The sequence below is a fragment of the Salvelinus alpinus genome, chromosome 20, assembly GCF_045679555.1.
Source record: "Salvelinus alpinus chromosome 20, SLU_Salpinus.1, whole genome shotgun sequence".
In the NCBI taxonomy this organism is placed as follows: domain Eukaryota; kingdom Metazoa; phylum Chordata; class Actinopteri; order Salmoniformes; family Salmonidae; genus Salvelinus; species Salvelinus alpinus.
In genome coordinates this window covers 38763669-38779712 of record NC_092105.1, presented here as the reverse complement: position 1 = coordinate 38779712, position 16044 = coordinate 38763669, and the positions used below count along the sequence as shown (strand labels likewise).

At 43.3% G+C, this 16044-nt stretch overlaps 1 protein-coding gene across 1 annotated transcript; it reads right to left on the bottom strand.

The window, feature by feature from the left end:
• Positions 1–3051: 3051 nt before the first annotated feature.
• LOC139546818 (ras-related protein Rap-2a) lies at positions 3052–15968 on the bottom strand. Its single transcript, XM_071355632.1, has 2 exons — positions 14925–15968; positions 3052–4790 (listed from the first exon to the last, which is right to left on the bottom strand). The coding sequence occupies exons 1-2, from the start codon at positions 15236–15238 to the stop codon at positions 4553–4555; spliced, it is 552 nt and encodes a 183-aa protein (XP_071211733.1). The 5' UTR covers positions 15239–15968; the 3' UTR covers positions 3052–4552.
• Positions 15969–16044: the final 76 nt, after the last annotated feature.

Here is a 16044-nt window from a genome sequence, read left to right as displayed (position 1 = left end):
TAGATTTTAGCTCATCTTGCTCTGGCTATCATTAGTTATTGATCTTGTTGTTGTTGATATGCTCTCTCTTCCTCAGTTATGCACACCTTTTCATGGTTGTTTGATCAATAGGACTGTAAAGTTCCCAAATATAAGAGGACTCCCATGGTGTGTACAAATTTGCAGAAATCTATTCAGGTGTATTTTGTGACTTTTGACGAATGCGTTCTAATGATTTAAAGTCGCTCTGTTGCAACTGCCTGTAAACACACAGTCCAGTTCAAAGTGAATGATGGTAGGCCCGTGTGGCAATTTGCCAGTGGTGGGCCGTCAGGGCCTGCAAGGCCTTCTCTGCTGGCCTAAACATCATCAGAATATAATTTTTTTTTAAAATATATTTTCCCACAAATATGTATTGAAATTATTCCCCAGAGTAAGAGTTATACTCTTCATTTCATAGCTTTCCTCTTGGTTGCACTGCTTCCAGCCCCAGGTTGAGATTTGGAGGGCTGGTCTTTATGTTAGATCTTTTATCCAATCATATTCAGCCATCATGTGTTGCCAGGGGTCTAAAATCTGCCCTCAGGCCTTCAGAATCAACAGTGCGGGCGCTTGTAGCTTATAGTGAATGGAAATGAAAATTTAGTGTCAACCAATCAGCTTTAGAGTTGGCTATTGTACGCCTGCTAGTTGGCTCCAGTGTTACACAGGAGCCAGCTAGCAGGCGTAGTGCGTGCACGTCTTTTGATTGGATTACCAATATTGAGAGGCAGGTCCTATGGGCAGGTCTATGCAGATCTAGGAAACTGAATTTGATAAACGAATTAATTCACATACTACTAAGCTGTTTTTTCAACCCACAATGGCGGAAGGAGGAGAAGATATCGATTTGGTCGAGGATATAATTATAACGCCATTCTCAAGACGAACTTTTCAAGAAAAGTTAGACATTGTAAGGAGAGGTCGCCCGACGCCACAAAGCCTGTCACAGGCGGGAAAGCCACTTTCAAAGTTTCAACTACGAGCGCTGTCAATGGCTCACAGGCTCCGAGAAGCACTGCAAACTGTACTGCTGGGAATGCCTATTATTTGCAAGTGATCGATTTGGTGTTTGGAGCCACACTGGCTTTGCAAACTTGAGTTGTCTAACCAAGGCAGCAACGAGACTCCAAAGTACGGCTGGGCACTTACAAGCAATTGTGCTTTTGAAAACTTTTGGGGACACCGGAGTGGATCTACAGCTCAAAAAACAAGCGCACAGGGCAACGGAGCTGCACAATGAAAAGGTGAAGGGAAATATTGAAAAGACTCATTGATTGTGTCATGTTTTTGGGTAAACACTGTTTACCCAAAGATGTCAATTTGTCAATTTCAAGGTGACGCAACGCCTGGTTATACTGCGTTTCTGTCTAAATGTATAGTGTCTAGAGCCATGGCATCATAATGATGATAATAAGAGGTGGATTAATTCGGGCGGGACTGTGTAGTACCTCACTGAAGGCCTAGGCCCCAGGCCCACGGCACGCCACTGCAATTTGCTGTAGTATTTTTTATGTGGGTTAGGATGAAATCTATTTTATTAGAGAGATCAAGAGAGATTAAGTGAGACTCGACTTTGAATTGTTTAAAGCTCGGACTGAAAATGAAATCCAGAGAATCTGAATAACGCTGAAGTTTGTTGTGGGCAGAGAATATTTTCTTCCCTCTTCTGAGGCCAATATAAAGTAGAATACTGAAGAGATGTCATATGAGGTTTGGGTTAAGCACAGGGAGAGGTAAACAGTAGTGTGTATTTGGGCCAATAGATAAATTCCTTTGAAGTTTTCTTAATACACATATTTTTTTTTATCATCAAAGAACACAAAAGCACAACCCCCATATAAACAAAGAAGAAAGTAAAGTTGAATTCATCAAGCTCTTGCTGGAGCAATCAAAAATGGGTTCTTGTAATTCATAAAGGGCAACATTCTGATTTAGGAAATTATGCTTTTCTTATGCACGCCTTTCCTACGCACTTCTCAGTAGTTGGTATTCAGACTTACTTCATGAAGGTGCGTAACGCGCTTTGCAGGCGTGGTTCTAATTCCATGGGGTTTTCAGTTTTCATTCCATTGGGTTTTCAGTACATTTATCTTAAGCCATACCTTTAAATACGGTGTACCTTTTAGTTTGAATTTTGTCGACACTCAATGGAATATATTGAGAGATCAGTTCAGAATATTAGGGATCAGTGAAAGAAAGCCATCTAAATATATGCATATTCTTCTCTGTTTCAGCACTAGTTGGTAGATTTAAAAATACTTGTACACTATTAGGGTTAGGAAAGTATTTATGAAACATAAAAAAACAGGGTTGGAGAGCCTTTACACATGAAAGAAAGAAAAAATTGGTTTGATTCATTCATAAAATTGCCACATTCAATTCTTGAACCCATGGAGATGTTGGAAGATTAGTGTACATATAATTATAATAGGGGGAATAGTGTACAATTGCCTGCACTAACAATGGATCTGTGTGATGATACAGCCAAGTATTACGCCATGCATCGGGATCAAACTGTTATGGCTTGGTCTGCGCTCCGCTCGATAATGATTCAATTAGCCTACATTTCTTTATTCTATCAACTGTTACTAATTATCCCCTGACCTTATTCATGGTTTCCTTGCGCATAAAGATGGTGGAATTATTAGGGAATTAATTCAAGGTCAGAATATGGAATATCTGTAGACACACCACTGCCACACCTTCATTTATTCAATCTCCACCCAAAAACAAATAGCAGGTGAATAACATGCTATTCTCATGCTTAAGTTCGAGGTCAGAATACGCATAGAGAGAAAAGTGCATAAAAAGGAAATTACGTTCCATTTATGTGCATTTAACTGGGGTCAGAGTCGGGCCCAAAGTGACTGGCTGTTCACTGTGTTATTTAGAACTGCAATTGGATTAGAAACATAAGCGATTTCCTTCCAAATAGATTTCTCTCTCCCAGAACAATTTAGAGAGATTATGGCAATGGCGTACAATGCATGTCACTCCAATAAGTTCATAAAGAAATAGTGTCACTCAAGCTTGGATATATTGTGTTAAACACACTTTTATTGTTTGGGTGCCTAATGAAACAGTGTCACCATTCATTTAGGGAGGGAGAAAGAGTAAATGGTCACATAAAAAAAATATAAAATGAACAATGAAAAATGGTAACTCAGGGAAGGTCTGGTTCCCCGTGGCAACAACGACATACAGTTGAGACAGTGTCCAGACCCAGACGTGTATGTGTTTGGTTTGCACGTTTCCACAGTCTATTATAATCTCAAACGATGAAATCCTTTTTTAAATTTACTAGCCATGCATACAGTTGACAATTCCACATGTGTTGAGTCAGTGTCTTCATAGGAGCTGGCACTTTCCATACAAAATATTTACACTACCGTTAATTATAATTGTTATTCATCATCATCATCATCATCACTATTATTAGCCTACTATGAATTTCAATACTCTGAATACATAAAGAGTGGGATGTTGACAAAACGTCGCATCCCATTTGTGATACCCAACCAAAAAAATAAAATGTAGAGAATGATGAGTGATGACATCTTCATTCCTGAAAAGAAGACAGTTTCTAGAGACAGAGTCTGTTGAGATATTCAAACACTGAAAGATGGAGTCCTTCTTGTCCCATCCGAATGAAACTGTTACAATATTCAGGAATCTGTTGTCAGAACCTCCTGAAACCAAATCACAGGATATGTGACAGACACCTACCTCTGCTACACTTATCATAAGAAAATAGGAAGGAGAAGACAACATTGTTTCAAGAATGACACTGACTTTTCCACCATTTTCTTTCCATTCCTCGAAACAACTAAAAAGGAAATAAGAGGGGGAAAAATGGAGGCGCTTTCAAGTCACCTCTTTGGTTCTGTCCTAGTGATGTGCAACAAAAAAATGTTTACCATTGGATGAAGGTAGGTAGGCCCTCTATTTTTCTGCACAGGAAAACTTAGCACACAAATCAATTACTCATCAATGTTTCAAACAAGTTGATCAGAGGGATTATCTCCTCCCCTCTATCTGCCGCTCTGCGCTGTCATGGTAACTTAACATGGAGAAAGAAGGCTCCAGCTTGATGTGCTCAGAGAAACTGGGTCATATCAACAAGACCAAAACAATGTAAAATAAACATTACCGAAGCTGATCGCAGAAAACATAAAGACTACAAAACCTGTAATTCTGCACGGACGACTCAAGACATATTTTTTTCTCCGCCAGAGAAAACAGGATAACATAAGGCGAGTGCACTTTTCTTTAGTACGGTTTGTCAATTTCTCTTGCGCAAATCCTTTGCATTCCTCATTTCATTCTATTAATTATTAACATATCATTATTATCATTTACATCATGACTGATTTTATGCACCAATGAGTTAAAATCCACCACAGTTCTACCATGAGTTTATTAATCATCCATGTTATTGGTGTGAGTATAATCCTCCTCTCTGTGTACAGTATCTTGGTGTATGCAGACTTCCTCTCTCCCCTGTCCCCCTGGCGTCCCCTAGGCTCTGGGGCTATTGTATATTGCAGGAGGAGCAGCATGGGTCATCCTTGTCTGGCTGGGCGGCGTAGTCCATCTGCCGAACTATCTCGGCGAACAGTTCGTCCACCATGGTTTTGCTCTTGGCCGAGGTCTCCATAAAGGGGCAGCCCCACTCCTCGGCCAGAGCCTGGCCCTCGCTGGCCGACACCTCCCTCTCACTCTCCAGGTCCACCTTGTTCCCCACCAGGATCACTGGGACCTTCTCATACCTGCAGACGACACACACAAACAGATGGAGAAAATGATCAGAAACCATCTTGTGACATGAATATATGGACAGTCGCTGATTGTCAAGGCAGATCGGAATGAGACACACGAGGAGATGTGATTTGCTAAAATGTTTAACTGAGATTTAGGTGTGCCGTGTACTCCATGAAGAGCTGACTAGTTTTAACTGTACCTGACGTCCTCTCTGCACTCTCCTAAATGTACAGTTGATGGGCATAATTTCAATCTAGAATGAAAGCTTCATTGGCAATAAATCATGCCAGCCATAAATAATTACATTAAATCCGTGTGGCACATTTTCCTGAAATATATAAACTAAAAGGCCCGGCAATCACAGTTCTAAGAGGTGGCTTGCTGAGAAATCTATACTGCCCACATGCTTTATTCCTATTACTATCAGTGACAAGAACTTAACAAGAACTTAACAAGGCCAGCAGTCAACAGGAAGTGGGAAAAATCACCTACAATCCCTAAGGGGCAGGAAGAGGCCATAATCCAGTGAGCTTTAAACTCTCTTCCAAATTGGTTGAGTGTTCCCACTGAGGAACTGGGCTACTTGCACAAGGGCCAGAAAGACAGTGTTACGTCATATTTTTAATGAAGGACCTTAAGTCTTAAACGTTGTGTAATACTAACACTCTCAATGAAGAGTACCACAAACATTTAATGGACATGATTCAAAATGTCTGCATTTATTGGTCAAGCCAAAGAATCCAGTTAATTGACAACATTTCAGTAAATTGGAGACATGCCGGGAGGATCTGCTGATATTGGCGTGATGCATCCAAGGAATTAGGCATCTCTATTTTGGACACGTCACAGAGAATAAAGGCTCCGCTTTTATTTCTTATCTGCAAATAGGAGCTCCCTCACTGGTGATAATATTAACCAGCACACACCCGCTATGAACCCCACTCAGAATGCCTCTTCTCATGTTATTGAACACAAACAGATCACAGGAGAATCATGCTCCTTGACACCTTTCAGCATCAAAGGTTAGCCTCCCTGTATGAAATATTCATGCCTCTAAATTATTTAACACTATTTGACGGGAAAAAACACCCGTCCTTGATTGCTATGGTAACAGGTACACAAGGACACTCATAGTGTTGGAGACTGGGGAGATGGAGAGAATCAATGACTGTAATACTTTTTTAAGTAGAGGAAACTGAGCTTCTCACGAGGGCCACGGTCTGCAGGCTCCAGTGCTAAATAAGCTTAAACTGGCAAAGAATAAGGAGCTCAATTTGATCTGGTACTGAATATATTATCCAGAATGAACTCTAATCTCTGCCATCCCCATTCTGTGGGCAAGCTAAGAACTACAGGGATAAAACAGTAGACAACAGGGGTCTGTAAGCTACTGTGTGTGACTGTGAAGCACAATACAGTAGGCTACAAGTTAGTCAGCCACCACAAAGCTTGTCACAGTACAGCTGGAAAACAATAGCCTTTTCAACCCAAAACTTACAGTCCATCTATTGTTCAAACAGCTGAAACAGCTGTCGACTGAGAAAGAAATGGCATCGATAGCATTCCTGACTCCAACAATTCATTGGAGGCCCCTGATAGCAATGGTGCTATTTTGGAACACATCTTTGTGGTGACAGTAAAAATATGCAGTCAAACTATACACTCCCTCTCCATGCTCATTGAGAGGCCCTAATCATAGTGGTGGGCGTGTGGAATGGAGGGCCGGGACAGGCTGTACCCGTTAAGAGAAAACCCACACGGGACACAGCGTTTAGGGAGGTAATGACGGTCCCCTGCAGGGGTGGCCGTTTCTATTTTAAACAGGGCTGTGGCTGCACGGTCGTCGCTAATAGCCCCCGCTCATATGGAGGCCTGGGGCCATCGTCACGAGTTCACATACTGCCTCGCCACCTCCAATTACAACCTGCTCTCCACACATTCATGGGAAGGCATGCCCCATGAGGAACCCTGCAGCCTAGGGAACATGGATAAAAGTGGGATGGGAGTGTGTGTTTATGCTAGAGCAAGTTTGTGCGTCTGTGTGCGCGGTAAGTGAGCATGTGTGCTTCTGTGTGTGCACTGAGACAAGAGCAAAATTAGCACTATTTCGGTAAGGGATTGAGCCTGGCTCTAAGACTCAGTGAGCTCTGATGGAAAATGATTTCTGATCCTCTGAAGAGCTTATAACACAGCCTCTGTCCTCGGTGCTATTGTCACAGCTGTCTGCTTCTCAGCGCTCTGAAATGAAAATTAAATCCTTTAGCAATGGGACTCACTGTAAAATCCACATGAAAACCACCCCAAAGAACCCCAGATGATCATGACGGATGATGAGCTAGAGAAGAGAGCAGTGACGGGAGAGAAAAAGTCAAATGGAAACATATCCAGCCATCCATTCTATTCATTAACAAAATGACAGACTTGATAGGCTACCTAACTGTCTCACAGCAGAACAGTCACTCCGACTCCGTCATGCAGGAGGAGTGCAGGCAGCACAAAGAAAAAACTTGTCATCTGGTGCCAAAGGAGGAGAGGGGCTATAAATAGCTGTAATAACAGAGGGGAGACCTGCAATCTCAGGAGGTGTGTGAGGACGGCTGCCACGGATACCAGAGCCTCACAGGGACTTCGCATGAAGGGTGTTGGGCACAATGGCCATTCGGGGTCTGGGCCTGGTGCTGGGTGCTGGGTGCAGGAAGTGAGGATGGGAGTGGGCAGAGAAGGTCCAGGGTAGCTTATTCATATTCCTCAAGGTTTGAGCCCGTCGGTTACAGATTCTCCACTCGGAAGTCGTGAGCAGTAGTCATCAACACATATCAGTGGCCCAGCATGCCAACATACCCTCCCACTGTCTGTATGTCTGTCAGTCAGTCTGACTACATGCATGTGGCTGAAACACTCTCGCCTCAAAAACAACCAGCACAGTTCTCCTAGACACCCCTATTTATAATGCACGATGCATCCACTGATATAGATCTGGGCCTAGCTGAGGGAGGCTGGGAAGCAGGGTAGGAGCTGCCTGGTGGTCTCTGGGCCCGGCCGCTGGGTTTATCGGGCGCTACCTGAGAGACAGTCAGCCAGCCTGGCCTACATGGTGAAAGAGGTCCAGCCAGGTCCCTGCACAGTGAGATGGAGTCTGTCCTGAGTCTCCTGTACCTCAGGCTGACGGTGTATTTGTGTCTCAGTGAGTCCACACAGTGGCGCCCTGCTGAGGAGTGAGTCCGACTGGAGCTGACTCAGGAGGCTGGATAAAGCTGAGTCAGGGGTATAAATGAGCTCCACCACAGTCCAGGGGAGAGGACTTTTAAACACATCTCCAGCTCCTGATCCCAGAAAGGCTGCATCGCCCTAATGTTGGGATGTGCCAAAAAGATCCTTCTGCTATTTGGGAGGATGACTCATAAATGACAAAAGCAGACAACACATGAGATATTACTTTGGGCTCCTTGAAACAATCTCCTTGGATCCTTCCGACTGTCCCAAGGTAGCAAGAGGATATCCACTCCTTCCCGTCCTGTAAAGCTTTCCTGATACTATTCTCAGAATATGACAAGACGAGTTTGTCAAAAACGGAAAATATTCCAGTTAGAAATGAAGGGAGTGACAAATGCTAGACATGCATTATTGTCATTGCTAGATTGGAGATATTAGACGGCCCACTTATGCCCCTGTCTGCAGACTGCAGTTTTATGGGTGATTTGGTGCTTTTCTACAGAAGACAAAAATACACCCAAATTATGCCCCCTCAAACATTCGGTCATGGTCTGATGAATGAGCTTGTTCCTCTTCCTGGAGGCTTGGAATTGCAAAATCAGAGGGTGAAGAAATTAACCAAACAATCCTACAAATTACATGAAATATCAGCATCACGAAATCTGAAAAGAACACTGACTGTGTTTAATCTGAAATGTGTTTCCCCCATGCTGGCTGGCTGAAGAGAGGGGAGAGGAGAAGTACAGTAGCTAAGATTAGATTGGTCTAATTTATGGGTTTTATAAATAGAAACTGGGGCTCGGAGTGACACAGTCAGTCAGTTTCAGACCTCTGGGTCTACATGAAGATCACAGTGGCTCACGCTATGGAGCATGAGCCCATGTACATCATAATGAAAGTAAATGAAGCTCTCTTCAGCTATCTATGGATCCTCTGGACACGCACATGAAGATTGCCTGCATCCTATATCTAGTAGCACCCATTTACCACAAACAGTGGCAGGATAACCGTCTGTAATTGTACATTGTCACCAGTAAAACGTATTAAACGCAGCAAACACATTACTTTTTATTTGGTAACACGTCCTCGTCCTAGCTCTATGACTTCTTTTCAGGATACGCAGAATTGTAAGCTTAAAACAACAGAAAGAAGAAATGTGTGCTTGAGGCTGCTTGTTTCTCTGTTGCTCTAGTAGTCGTATGTTCTTTTCTCTCCCCCTCAGTCGTAATCGACAATAACAGCTTCAGCGTCAAACATTAATGTCACTCTTAACAACAGTGCAATCACGTACATTGTCACTCTGCTACACACTGCCTGGCTGCCAATGCAGACTTTGTCATTCTTTTCGATTGCCTTGTCCTTTATGCTCCGAGTAGCTCTGCTTGATGATGCTCAAGCCAGGCTTAGACAAATAGACAAAGTAAGAGTTCCCTGCGTAAGTATTTATAAAAGGCCCTGCTGCACTTGATCTGGGTGAAACAAATATGTGGGTGGGCTTGACAGGGGGAACATTGACAGGGCTATTGAAATTCACATGAAAATGATGCATCTGTGGGTTTTTAAACAAGTTCACTTTCTATCAAATAGGATAGTCCTCCATCTAATCACACGGGTGTTATAGATATATGCAGCCTGCAGGACAGAATTCATGGCATGTTAGTCTGTGACTTTGAACAAGGGCTTTGACAATAACATAAAGATAAAGACCAAAGTAATTCACCCGAATGCTGTGCAAGGAGAAATTAGGACTAGGCTTGGGTCGTATAGCGTATATACCGTACACCGGGGTATTTTAAAATAGCCGTGGGATGTTTTTTCAATACCATCAATACCGTTGACACTATTTCCTTTTTCCCCCCGCTACTTTTTAAGTAAATACCTGCAGTCAACTTGTGCAATGTGTTAAGAGATACAGAAGATCGCATTTTTCATTTCACCTGTCACATCATTTTTTATTATAGCACTTACTAGTGGTACCCAGTCACGTGGTATTTGCTTACAAGCACACAACAGCGAGAGATCGGAGCCTTGTAAATCACCCACTGTTGTCCAGCATGCTCCAGGTGATCTACTAACAGTATGGAATTCACAACTAAATGTTTGCCAGCTAGATATCTTATAACTATTAAGTTAACTGTCTAAAATGTGCTAAAATGCTCTGCAATTGTGCATTTGGTTTGCTAATTTAGTAGCTAGTTAGCTATCTAGCTAAGTGGTTAGCTTCTTCCAAAATCACACTTCGCTTGGCGGTAACAGCAGAGAATCAAGAGCCTTGCTGTCTAATATGTTTTTGTGTGTGTAGCAAACTGTGAGTAGCATTTTTGTTGTTACTTGTATACCTTAATGAGCTGGGATGTCTGTCCTGAAAATAGTTTCGGTCAGAGAATGTATACATTTTTTTGCAATGTGCTTGTTATCATCTAGTTAGCATTCTCTATGGGATTTTACATGTTCTTGTTAGCATTGCTAATCATCGGATTACAAAGGCTCAGAGGGGTTTGAAAATAGCGTCCCTTGTGTTCAGTGCCGGTATTACCGAACATCCCGGTATGGCACAAGGTCGGTATGAAGGTATGACAATCTGGATACTGCCAAAGCCTAATTAGGACATTCTTGGACAACCATATACCCAAGGTCATTTTAACCAACCGACATTCGGCACATGGCAAACTCCTAAGGTTGACCTGATTGGTATGTTCTGCAGTACTAGATCACTGCAACATAGGATAAGTCCTGCCTTCCACCATGAAAATACTGTGAGAACTACAATAACCCTCTGTGATAGTCTCATTCTGACCCTGTGACCATAACAGAGGCTAAAAAGAAGTACAACATCACCCAGTAGGTAAATCATCTCTGTTCCTCCTCCCTTGCCATGCTCTTCATCATATCTGGGTGCACTAGCACGTCCTGTGCCACCCGTCAGCCAGCATCACCTGTGCATGGCTAACTGTTGCTGAAGCAAGGTGATGAGCCCCCCAGCGGGCATGGAGGGGCAGGGGGCGAGTGGAACTAATAAGTTGCCCCAGTGGCCTCTGTTACTGCCGCCCTGTGCCACTGACAGGTGGAAGACACTGATGCGCCCTGACAGGTCTCGGGACGGGCGCGACACACACCAGCGCCTCTGACTTGGGAGGGCGCCGGGACGGCTCCTGTGTGAGACAGTAACGAGGACAGGAGAGGCTAAGTGAACAGCAGTGACAGCTGCATAATCCACAGGGCAGCATGGAGCCCTGGAGGAGAGACATTGGGCATGGGGCCTCCTTGGCCATGGGGTCCTGAGGAGAAGTCAAGGCTGCTGGCTGGGCTATGCGCCAGAGCCCCATTCCACTTTCACCCCTCTGCAGGTTGGGAGGGTGTAGTGACATTTAGCAGTGCCCTAAAACGTATTTTAATATAATCTCCACTCTTATTAATACAGTCTTAAATATTGTTATACTCTTCAGTAAAACAACGGACTGACTGCTCTAAATCATTCAACTAGACTCTTTGACAGCATTATCTTCCTTTACAAAATGATGGTACATTTCCTGGTTTACTGCTTGGATCTGAATGTAAGTGTAGACAGCTCTAGTGTAAACCCCCGGTAGAATGTAAGCTTGTAAACATTTACCTAAGTGAAGAGTAGCATGTTTTTTTTAACCCTAAACAAAGAGTGGACAGTCAACACCAACTGTGGATACGGTGTTCTTCCTTTTAGTGGTGCCGCCATACCTGCAGATAGATATCGTCAGAGGAAGCCATGGGAAGACCTGGCCATGGCCGTGGTCTGGTCTAGACTCCCCAACACTCCAACGTAACCTCTACACTACAAACATTAACTGTAAACACACTGTTCAACTTTAGAGAACATGGTTCCCATGCTCTTCTCTTCAAACTGTTTGGAACGGGAGAGATTGAGTCACCACAGGGTCCCCACAATCTCAGAGGTAGGACTGGAGGACATCGCACTATCCCATCAACCGTAACTCCATAGTACGATCGTTAAAGTAGAAATTGCAATACTGTACATGTGTTCTCGCTACCCTTTACTGTTGTTAAACCTGTGCAATAACATTGCAAATACCCAGTAACAACTTATTATTAACGTGTTGTTGTTGCTTAGTAATGGAGAACAGAGGTTTTTGTTACACAAGAAGAAATGTAATGTAATTACAAAGTCCTAACATGTTGATACATTTGTATTACAGCGTGATTACACACTGTATAGGGGAAACTATCATGCAAAGTGTTTATCGTGATTTATTGTACATGTCGCCATAAATGTGCATTGCCTTTGTTCCTGTGGGGCTGTGATGAGGTATTGGATAGTCTGACAGTAGAATAGGTAACCTGGGTGTCTAAAGGCATCCGCATGCTCCCCAGCCAAAACAGTTCGGAAGAGGTCGTTCATAATATTATTACGACATTTTGTGACGTTTTTGTTCGTTTTGAACTTTGTGTAGGATTTTCTCGGCTGTTCGGGCACACAGCATTATTTCTGGATACAAGCCGAAGTCTACGCCCCTTCGTCGGTGATTGGTCAACAGTAGGGATTCTTCAATAAAGTCTTTGTTGTCATTCAACGAGAGACGATCCGTTTTCATGCAAAAATAAAATATTGAGAAATACTGCACATCTTAGAAGTAAAATTCTCCTCGGAAAAAACGTCAAAATTAATGACAGATTTCTTGAGTTATCTTAGGTTCATTCTGACTGTTTTGAGGAAGTGTATAATGGCTACGGCGTCTCAAAATGGACAAACAGTACCGCTTTTCCCTTGCTTTTCAAGTGAAGGTCTTTTAAGGGAGTATTGCGAGAACACTCGTTCGCATGCTGACGCCTTTAGGGAGTTGACACCAGACTTGAGGAGAGAGGAGGCAGTCCCTGGGTGTGTGTCTGATTCCACGCACCACAGCTGGCCCACACCTGGTGCACACATACACCCACACACACACTAGGGGATGACACCCCGCCAGCTAGGCAGCATCGCTCCCTCCCCTCCAGATTCCCTCACATACCTTTCTCCCTGTACTCACATTTTTTTTATGGGGGAAACACATGCTGACCTCATTCTTTCATCTGGAGTCGTACATTTGTTTGAATGGTTTTAAATGCAATCCAAACTCCAAGCGATCATGAATTTATTGAAACAAACACACACCAAGATAGCCAGGAAAAATGAACTTATGATTTGGTAAGATAGCCAGGAAGAAGAAAAACTGAATTGGTAATGGCAATGATGATAGTAAATATTAGAGAGAATGCAATTTCAGCTACAGAGATTTCTACTTATTCGAAATCAGATCACTTGAGAGGCCATGTTCATACGGAGCGACGGATGGCGCTGTGTAACATGTCAATGGGAGGATCCAGCTGAAAAGTTGAGGAGTAATTTGATAGTTTTGTGTTGTTAATCTATTGCTCCATTGTGAGGTTTCTCAGTGAGCAGAGAGCCTTGTCTCTTTGTGGCTCACCAGACTTCCTCCATTCACCCTGGCAGATACACCGACACCTCCAATGAGTGATGAACCCACACTGTCACAGCTCAGTGCATAGTGGATTCCCACTTCACATCAACTCTAGAAGAGGGAGTCACAAACATGTGAATGTAGACAAAGTTTGACGATAATATAGCATTTATATGGCGGAGTGTAGGGTCTTAACCAGGTCACCAGGTCTTGAGTGTGAATGACTCATTCATGTTGTCACTTTTTAAGTCTGCCACAAATTAGGCCACTGCACACTCGACCTATATGAATTACTTTGGTACGCTAAGGGATACCGAGTTGTCTGGATAGCATGTCACATTGCCGTAACATGATTCTAAACATGTTAGGACAATGCTAGGACAATGAGACATGCGGCCACTAAAGATGACCTCATGTCTGGAGCATCCCTATAATAACAGTGCTTATCATACGTATGATTCCTGTTTGTTCTGGTTTTTTCTTCCTTTCCAAACAGATTGCATGTTTCTAATAAAAAGATAACTTCCTCTCTTCAGAAACCGGCTTCTCAGTGTGCTCCTCCAAATGTAGCAACTCCTGCCAACCCCCCCTTGCTTTAGCTGTATTTTGAGGGTTTGTCTGTCTATTAGAATCAGGCCTTTGTTTCTCTCCGCAGAGTCACTGGAGCTGTGAATCCTGGGTATTCCAGCTGTCTGTTTCACTGGGGTTGCAGCATCTAAGCTCAGCCAGCATACAGTCTTGTGGACAGCCCATCAAACACACAGAGCAGAGCTGCATCCAAGGTAGCCAGACAGATAGACACTATCTCTCCACTGTAATAAAGTGCAGGGGAAACTGGTCTCACATCTACTGATGGACAAGGCCTGATGTGGTACAGTAGTACAGTAGAGTTTAACTGAGGAGAAATAGCACCATGGCCTTGAAACTAAAATGGCTGTAGAGCTCCAGGCAAAAATAGCAGATGACCAACCAACCATATGTCTCCTATCATGCTAAATAAGACACAGGCATGCCGTAAAGACAACGCTGAATATATCATTTATATCGTTTGAAGAACCCAGTTGCATTGCCTTTAGAGAGATGGACATCGGCTAGTGTTGGATGATACAGGACCACTTGGATAGATTTAGCAGTAGTAGTCCTATGCAGGGTCAGAATGCTTGAATAGGCTAAAGTAGGCACTATGCCTGTGTGTTGTGTATCACCACAGGACACATCCTCAAAATGAGTGTTATGTGAGTGTATACTCTGCACAAAGGTGCTTCTTCATAGATTGTGTAGTAGGCCTACCATTACATAGATCAATTATGTTTCTGTCAATGGGGTATATGATAGGAGTCCGATTAGATGTGCTCGTGGGAAAATGCAAGCAGGAATTATCATCCACGTCTATGCATGTTTACAATGAGACGTTGCAGTTCTGACATAGGCCTACTGTAGGCCTTTCATAATACACGGATTTGATCCAAAATCACTCACCTTTTCACTCTGATGATCTGGTCCCTCATGGGTTTGATGTCTTGGAAGCTCTGCTGGTTGACAAGACTGTAGACCAATATGAAGCCTTGACCATTTTTTATGTAAAGGTCCCGCATGGATGCGAACTGTTCGGTACCAGCAGTGTCAAGAATCTCCAGAACAGAGGGTGAGGAATCCACCTCGATTTCTTTGCGGTAAAAATCTTCTATGGTCGGGTCGTACTTCTCAATAAACGTCCCGGTCACAAACTGAACAGTGAGGGCGGATTTCCCGACCCCACCGCTGCCGAGGACCACCACTTTGTACTCGCGCATTGCTCCCTTGTTATTTGATGATTTCAAGAGATTGTCGAAAGCTATCACTCTCCGCGCGACATAGAATAAAATATATCCGTGCAAATGGCATTCATTCGAGTCCCATTTTGAACGGATATAAAAATACAGCCTTTCTTACCACCGCTCAGCAATGGCAAATAAAAAGCTGAGCACAAAGACTCGCTGCCCGAAGATGGATTTCATTGTAGAAATTCCCACAGGCACACCAGACATTGATTACTAGGCTATGCGCATCGAAACGACTGCATTTTTTTTTTTTAAATGCATTAAAAGGTATCAAAACGCTGGACAATGTGAAACGTGTGGTTTTTCATCTGCTTAGCTCACCGTTCTATGCATCACAAAAAAACAAAACTTGCTCCAGCGAAGACATTGGAGAAAAAACAGGACGGTTCCTGATGGATTCTGCAAGACTTGCGCGTTTTATCTCAACAAATGTTGATAGATAAATAAATAAATACAAATTCAAGAGTTAGGCCTATTAATATAAGTTTCGTTGCTTTTTCACCATCTCTTTCATCTCCCCGTTCCTTATGCGTTCACGAATACAATCCTGACCGCCATACTCTCGGGTGGAGACCCACCGCCGCCGTGTAATCAACCGGTCCCCTCTCGGCTTCCGTACCAACGAAAATGAGACGGGTCTTTCCCACTAGACAGATGTGCAAGGAGTCCAATGGCTACCAATATTTGCTGTTAACCGCACTCATGACTATCTGAATGCCACACGGAAACAGCCAGTAAAATAAAGGGTTGGATTTCCGTTCATGTGCAAAGTTTCCCAT

Excerpts from the sequence above, each read along its gene's own strand:
- LOC139546818 (XM_071355632.1), bottom strand. The coding sequence starts at position 15,238 with ATGCGCGAGTACAAAGTGGTGGTCCTCGGCAGCGGTGGGGTCGGGAAA. Across the intron at positions 4,791-14,924 it reads CAGATCATCAGAGTGAAAAG|GTATGAGAAGGTCCCAGTGA; the intron begins GTGAGTGATTTT and ends TGTCGTCTGCAG.